This window comes from Fulmarus glacialis, unplaced genomic scaffold, assembly GCF_000690835.1.
Source record: "Fulmarus glacialis isolate BGI_N327 unplaced genomic scaffold, ASM69083v1 scaffold1221, whole genome shotgun sequence".
Lineage (NCBI taxonomy): Eukaryota > Metazoa > Chordata > Aves > Procellariiformes > Procellariidae > Fulmarus > Fulmarus glacialis.
This window is the reverse complement of record NW_009193162.1, coordinates 5,532-13,771: the sequence shown is the minus strand read 5'-3', so window position 1 is coordinate 13,771 and position 8,240 is coordinate 5,532. Positions and strand designations below refer to the sequence as shown.

The following is an 8,240-nucleotide window of genomic DNA, read 5'->3' as shown; positions in this document are numbered from 1 at the left end:
TCCAACCCAAATGATTCTATGATTCTATACAATGTGTTACCTATTACTGAAATCTCCTTCAGTACCGGAGGGGTGGTAAATAGTTAACATGGTGCCAGAAACATACCAGGACCAATCTGGATATCGGAAGCCAATTGGTACTAACTGTAGTAGAGAATGGAGTTAATAGACGTGTGATATATTGGGGAAGAGTCAATATAGCTTCTGTAACAGGAAGGCATGACTGGCTATATTCTTAGGAGAATTAAGCAGGCAACTTTACAAACAAAATGGTGGTCCCCAAATTCACTGCTGCCTCTTAAGAAGTAGCTGGGAATCATTACAGTGCTGCATAACTGCCAAAACAACTACAGTGCTTATTAGAGAAGGAACCAAGAACCAAATGAAATGTCATTATGAGCTCACATCCAGAATGGTAGCGTACAGTTCTGCTTACCCTATCTCAAAAAAGATGCAGTCGAGCAGAGACCATACCAGTATGGTATTTACCACTGAGGATTGCTTTGGAGGCCAGAGTTATAACAGGTCTCAAGAAGATGTTAGACTATCATGAACCTTTGGAGGCCAGAGTTATAACAGGTCTCAGGGAGATGTTAGACTATCATGAAGACTATGTCCATTAGCAGCTATTAAAGTTGGTGGTCTGGACAAAACCTCCAGCTCAAAAGTCTCTGAATTCTGACAGATGAAAGATGAGAGGATATACTAGGATATACAAATATATAAAGATACTCTGTCCTTAAACTCTTCTCACAGCATGTGCAACAGGCTTTATCAAAGAGTGTATTCTGGGCTGAATGGATATTTATTCTGATTCATTATTCAGTTCTCATGATCTTCTGTTATACTCTCCATAGTGTTGACCCCAACGATCAGAAGAAGACGGCTTGTTATGACATAGATGTAGAAGTTGAAGACCCGTTAAAGGGACAGATGAGTAGTTTTCTTCTTTCAACAGCTAACCAACAGGAGATTACAGCATTGGACAACAAGGTACTAGCCCAGGAGTAAAGTATCACATGGCATGTATGCTCATTGTGTACCTTCATGTGTTTGCTGTCCCACGTCAAAGACAGTAATGTTGTGAGACAGGGACTTCTCAATTGGATGAGCTTTCGAGGGATGAATCGGCCACATGCAATGCAAATACATCAATTGGATGAGCTTTCGAGGGATGAATCAGCCACATGCAATGCGAATACTGAAGGGTGAGTGGCATTTCCACTTAGGATTTGATCCATGGCCTGACACAGCTGTCGAGGTGATAGAAGCAGAGTTTCACAGGAAGTCTAATGAGTCCCGTGGCATTCAAGAATCATCTGAACTCTTTGACTTCAACTTTTTATTGAGAGGTCATGGTATCTTGCTAAATTGCTATAAGGCAAAGCTAAGAGAATCTCATAGTCCAGACGTGTTTTGTGCATGCGTGGTTGCAGAACAGCTTTCTGCAGTAGGTGCAAATATGGAAAATGCATGGCAGAAAAATCACTTGGAGCCGTTTGGCAGACTTGTTTTCAGTGTTATTGAAAGAGGATCATGTGTACTTCAAATAATAGTATCTGTCTTACAGCAGTGGTGAATTCTGCAGGCTGTATTAAGCGTTCATGTCACGGGGACTGTTAGCCAGCTTTTGGCACATGTGCAAATGGCTGATTTGGCTTGGTAAGGGATAAACAAAAGTGGCTTCTCAGAGCAAGGGAAGAAGAGGTGTGACGTTGTGGACCAGAGATGATTTATGTGACATACAGTCAGGCCCAGTTTGTGTTTGTTTACCTCTAATACAAACAAATATGTTAAACTGTGGTCTAAATGCAATTTTAAAGGGGGTTTGGACACTAGCAGTCCTATAGATTCTGGTAACCGTTGCAGCATCTTTTGGTTTATGGCTCTTGAGAAAGGTCCTTTTCAGCAGGGCAGCTGCTCAGCCAGTTGGTTCCCAGCCTGTGTAGGCTTGCATGCAGCATGCACAGGATTATTCTGTTTCCAGTCCAGCTCACCTTTCCCCATGTCTGTATCACCTATTTTTTAAGCATTTGCTACAGCAGAGGGCAATGTGTAATTACTTCACTGTGATTAGTGAAGTTACTGAAGTCACTTCTGGGTAAAGAGGCATTGACTGCTGCATTGTTACCGTCTGTACCATTTATTGCTGTGCTGTCACAGAGTCCTCTAGTGGAAACTCGGTGCATGCCAACAGATTTCTCTCCAGCATGGCTACATCATTTTCCCAAATAAGGAATGATTTTAAGTTGACAGCAGCTCTCTTGTGGTAACATACCATACAGTTGTGCCTACACTAGTGGCCTGGATGGCATAGCCAGATCAGGGAGGATTATTTTCTCCCATGTGCCTGGCCGCATTACCTGTTTTGGCAAAATAGATGTATACATGAAATTAAACAAGATAGGTTTACAATCTTAAACTAGAATTTTGAGGAACAGGGTAGCAAAAGTTTGTTTTTCTGTCTGTGTATGTGCAAATGATTCATTAACTGTCTCCCATGATCATACTTGATTTTGTTATCCAGGATGATTATAGGACCTTGGCTTCTCTTTGGAGTCTTCATTCTTCCCTGCTGGTTAATGCTCATTTTTTTCATAATATTTCTGATGACTCATTTTCTATAAACCTTCCATACTCCTGATTTCTCATTGTTCACACTCTTCTTTTTGCAGCCGTTGTGACTTTAATAGGCTTTCTCGTAAGAAAAAATCTAGAAGTCATGGCTGTTATGTGAGTTCATTTAACATGGACTTGATTAGACAATCACTAGAAATTTTAAGGATCACAGCAGGGTATTGAAGATATGATGATGATTAACCAGGGGAATAACTGCTTTCTTGCATTGGGTACTGTTTAAAGCACCTTTCCTGAAAAATCCCAGACTTGGCAGAAGACTGATTATACACAGGAAATTACTGCATTATATAGTGACATGACTTAGCTCTTCAGTATTGTATATAGCATGCCATCCAGCAGTTCAACGCAGGAAGTGAAGAAGAATCCTGTACATACTTGTATTGCAGAAGTACAAGTGAAACCAAAGTGTAATTGCAGGATTGCGGTTAACTCCGTCTTTGAAGGGGAAAAGCCATGGGAAGCTGCACAAGTCTGCGGTGTAGAATTGTCGCCTTTGTCCATTACAAGAAATACAAAGATGCTAATGGGGCTGACCTCAGGGTCACTGGAACATGGGAGGAATTAAGTAACATCTGCTTTGTTTTTTTCTGTCAGATTCACGAGACAATCGAATCCATAAATCAGTTAAAAATACAACGTGATTTCATGCTGAGTTTCTCCAAAGATCCTAAAGGATACATCCAAGACCTTCTCCGGTCCCAAAGTAGGGATCTTAAGGTGAGCTAAGGTTTGAAGAAGAATGAATAGTGGAACCAGAATTTTATCTAAGTGTATATGGAGTGTATAGCTAAAACATCCAGGATAGAAAATTGGTGGGAGACAGACAGTGACTGGAATACTGCAATCCCAGAGCAGACAGTATGCAGGAAAGACAGTTTAGGCTGAATTCCACTTCCAGTGGAACAGCGGTGCTTAATGGGGATTTGTGGTCAGACAGTAAGATCAAAGTGCAGGGCTGTGTTGGTGTACTCCGTAAAATTAAAGCTATATGAAATTCATCAGGAGCATCCTATAGTACAATAACACAATTTTGGTGTTTTGTTAGTTCATAGTTTAATCTTATATAAGAAATAGGCAGATTAAATATCGGCTGCCTTTGAGCTTAGCTTTGAGATACCGAAGAAATGGAATGTAAAGAAGTTCAGTTGTTTGCCAGCAAAAATTAATAATTTGTTCCTCATAAAGTTTCACACTTGGTGCCTTTAACTCAGATGCCTCAAAACCAGTTGTATTAATGAATCCATGAAATTATTTTAATAAAATCATTGTGTCTTTCAAATATAAATGTCTAGTTTGTAGTCAGTAGTCTTCCGAAAATATGCTGTTAAGATTATGATTATTATTTGTATTGTATTCAAAAGGGGACAGGCATCTGAAAGAATGTTTAAATAAAGCAGCCTTTAGCTTGAAGAGCTTACAAACTAAGGTGTTGTGGAGCTTCTCTAGCTGCATACATAGAACAGTTGTTCAGTGTTCTTCCTGACTGACAACCAGTCCCATAAGGGCCTTTGCTATAATGTTCTGTCCTGCTGGCATCAGAATTGTGATTGCATAATACTACTCTGCAAAAGATGCTAATAATTTTATATTTACCCTTGATTCTGTGATGCTGGAGACTTAGTCATCAGAATTTTATTTTTTTACGGAATCACAGAATCATAGAATGGTTTGGGTTGGAAGGAACCTTCAAAGGTTATCCAGTCCAACTCCATGCTGTGGGCAGGGACATCTTCACTAGATCGGGTTGCTCAAAGCCCCATCCAGCCTGACCTTGAACACTTCCAGGCATGAGGCATCCACAACTTCTCGGGACAACCTGTTCCAGCGTCTCATCACCCTCATCGTAAAAAAAAGTCTTCCTTACATCTAATCTAAACCTGTCCTCTTTCAGTTTAAAACATTGCCCCTTGAACTGTCTCTACAGGTCTTGTAAAAAGTCTCTCTCCATCTTTCTTATAAGCCCCTTTAAGTACTGAAAGGCCGCAATAAGGTCTCCCCAGAGCCTTCTCTTCTCCAGGCTGAACAACCCCAACGCTCGCATCTTTTCTTCATAGGAGAGGTGGTCCAGCCCTCTGACCATTTTTGTGGCCAACTCTGGACCCGCTCCAACAGGTCCGTGTCTGTCTTGCACTGTGGACCCCACAGCTGGACGCAGCACTGCAGGGGGGGTCTCACCAGAGCAGAGCAGAGGGGCAGAATCCCCTCCCTCGACCTGCTGGCCACCCTTCTTTTGATGCAGCCCAGGATACAATTGGCTTTCTGGGCTGCAAGCGCACATTGCCAACTCATATCTAATTTTTTGTCCACCAGTATCCCCAAATCCTTCTCTGCAGGGCTGCTCTCAATCCATTTATCCTTCTGTCTGTATTGATACTGAGGATTGCCGCGACCCAGGTGATGACATCAGTTGCTCTTCCCTTATCCACCAATGCAGTCACTCCATCATAGAAGGCCACTAGATTAGTCACGCACGATTTGCCTTTGGTGAAGCCATGTTGGCTGTGTCTAACCACCTCCCTGCCTTCCATATGTTCCAACATGTCTTCCAGGAGGATCTGTTCCATAATCTTACTAGACACAGAGGTGAGGCTGGTCGGTAGTTCCCTTTTTACCTTTTTTAAAAATGGGTGTGATGTTTCCCTTTTTCCAGTCACTGCGGACTTCGCCTGACTGCCGTGACTTTTCAAATATGTTGGAGAGCGGCTTAGTGACTACATCAGCCAGTTCCCTCAGGACCCTGGCATGCATTTCGTCAGGTCCTGTGGACTTGTCTATGTATAGCTTCCTCACATGGTCTCAAACCTGATCTTCTCCTACAATGGGAGGGACTTCTTTCCCCTTTGAGGTTCAGGGGCTTGAGAGATGTGGGAAGAGAGATTACCATAGAAAACTGGGGCAAAAAAAAATGTTGATTAACTTAGCAGTTCCCTCAGGACCCTGGCATGCATTTCGTCAGGTCCTGTGGACTTGTCTATGTATAGCTTCCTCACATGGTCTCAAACCTGATCTTCTCCTACAATGGGAGGGACTTCTTTCCCCTTTGAGGTTCAGGGGCTTGAGAGATGTGGGAAGAGAGATTACCATAGAAAACTGGGGCAAAAAAAAATGTTGATTAACTTAGCCTTCCCCATATTGGTTGTCACCAGTTCTCCTGTCTTATTTACCAGGGTGGGGGGCAGCGTACATTTTCTTTAATCTTCCTTTTCTAGCCAATGTATCTGTAAAAGCCCTTCTTACTGTTCTTTGCACTCCTCGCCCAATTCAGCTCCAGCTGTGCCTTAGCTTTCCTGAGCCCATCCCTACCCATCCGGGCAGCATCCCTATATTCTTCCCAAGATACATGTCCCTGGTTCCGTTGCCTGTGCATTTCCTTATTACACTTCAGTTTGACCAGGAGGTCTTTACTGAGCCATGCCGGTCTCCTGCCTTCCTTGCCCAGTTTCGTACACATGGGAATTTAGAGCTCTTTGACTCTAAGAAAAATGTCCTTAAAGAGCTGCCACCTCTGTTCAGCTCCTTTGTCCCTAAGGGCAGTTTTCCAGGTGGTCCCATCCACTAGTTCTTTAAACAACTTGTTGGTTTTTCAAATCTTGCTTTCTTGGCCGTTGCGTAGAGACTGAAAAATCAGCTCAGGACTTTGGCCATTGTGGAATTGTAGGGTTTTCTGTTCCTCACATTTCAATAGAGTTATTTTTCCGTAATGCTTTCCCCATCAGAACTTTCCTTGAAATCAAGGTAATATATGCTTTGAGATAAGGGCAACACTGTATAGAGTTCTGCTTCAATTTGATGTGAATATTTTAACAATTTCAAGCTGTTATCCTGTGTATGGGTAACTACTGAGGTTCTTTGGATACATAGGCTAATAAAATATACAGTGCCAGGGAACTTGTCCTGGGCACTGGAACTAAACTGTCCATGCTATTAATTTTTAGAGATCGTGGCACTTAGCCTGGGCAACTGCTGGTGTCCAGAATTATTCCTTCGCACAGCTGAGGAGCAGAGGTTAGGAGCTGTTCACAGTTCACAGTTTGTATGCGACCATCTTGTTTTGGTAGTAAGCACACATGCCATTCATTGTCCATTTGCCTTGGGCTTAGAGAACAGTCCTGAACATTTTTAATGCAGTAATGTAGATAAATTTTGACTCTAGGTAAATCTGAATGTTTCTCTATGTGGTAGAAGAGCTATAGTGAAAAATATTTTTATTTTTGTCACAGGTGATGACTGATGTAGTTGGAAACCCAGAGGAAGAACGCAGAGCTGAATTTTATCATGAGCCATGGTCTCAAGAGGCTGTGAGCAGATATTTCTACTGCAAGGTATGAAGGAATTATCCACACTTCTGGCTTATAAATTAATCTTCCTGCCACTGAACAATTGAATCTGCTGAACTGTACAGTTTCTCTTTTTCTTTCAGATCCAGCAGCGCCGGCAGGAACTGGAACAATCTCTGGGAGTGCGCAACACATAAGTACTGCTCACAAGATCCCATTGGCATCATGACCACCAAACCAGTGGACTTTTCAGTGTTACTTAGCTCACTGTTACACATGGACCTGCTTCCTGACTGGATGAGAATGTACCATCAACACACCAGTCAGAACACCAGCTTTAGAGTGACCCTTGAAAATCTTGCCCATGGGGGGTGTCTCAAACCATTCCAGGCCAGAGACAGCACCGTACAAGTGTCAGTGTTAAAGAAGATTAAAGGTTCATTCATCAACGCACATCATTAAGTTTTAGTGGAAAATTCAGACACTACACAGCAAATCCTAATGGGCTATGCACAGAATCATGGGAGCATTGATGGGGGAGGTTGAGGTGGGTGTTATAGGAGACTACAGATTTAGAGAAATAAATGCAGTTCTCATCCTATGTTACCTAAGAGTCTCAAATAGTAACTTGTCTGGAGTTAGACAAGATAGTCTTCGTTATACCTGTGGAATGCTGTGGAATGTGGAGTTTTTATTGCAGCTGGAGCAGTGCAAGAAGCCATCTCACCATGTGAAAGAACAAACTAGGAGGATTTTCATTCCTGGAATGAAGAGCCCCTCTGGAAAGAAGTATAGTCAGGACATCTCTTCTGCAAACTCTACCACTTCCGCTTTCCCTTGCCCCCGCAGAGAAAGGTAGACTGAATTACATATCACTAGATGGGTATGATCAGTGTGCTGTACTGAGAGGAAGAGAATTATCCCCAAGATAGGAGCTTCTTAGGCATCCTTAGTATCAGTGGTGTTAGCAAAGCTGAGGTTGAAGCAAGAGATGAGGCATTCTGAGAAGATGAAAATAACTTAGTGGTGCTTTGCTGATAACCTGCCTTGAACACAGCAGATATTAACAGTAAGCATATATGTAAAATACAAGATTTCTTAAATGTTTCTCTGTGTGCCAGTAGGGATCAGCACTGAAAAGAACTTCCCTAATTGTTAAGTTGGTGCAGAATCCAAGCTTAACTTCGTACAACATGGCAGTTTTCTCTTTACTTCAAGATGTTAACAGAGTCCCTGGATTGGTCATAGGTGAACTGCCTCTTACTACGAATTACTTAGTTCCCCCATACATGGTACATACTGGTAATATATGATGCTGTTGAT

General features: G+C 42.2%; 1 protein-coding gene across 1 annotated transcript; it reads left to right on the top strand.

Moving 5' to 3' along the window:
- Window positions 1–927: 927 nt before the first annotated feature.
- LOC104083728 (SWI/SNF-related matrix-associated actin-dependent regulator of chromatin subfamily D member 3-like) lies at window positions 928–7,557 on the top strand. Its single transcript, XM_009587327.1, has 4 exons — window positions 928–993; window positions 3,235–3,357; window positions 6,861–6,962; window positions 7,061–7,557. Exons 1-4 carry the CDS (start codon window positions 934–936, stop codon window positions 7,112–7,114), a joined length of 339 nt encoding a protein of 112 aa, XP_009585622.1. The 5' UTR covers window positions 928–933; the 3' UTR covers window positions 7,115–7,557.
- Window positions 7,558–8,240: the final 683 nt, after the last annotated feature.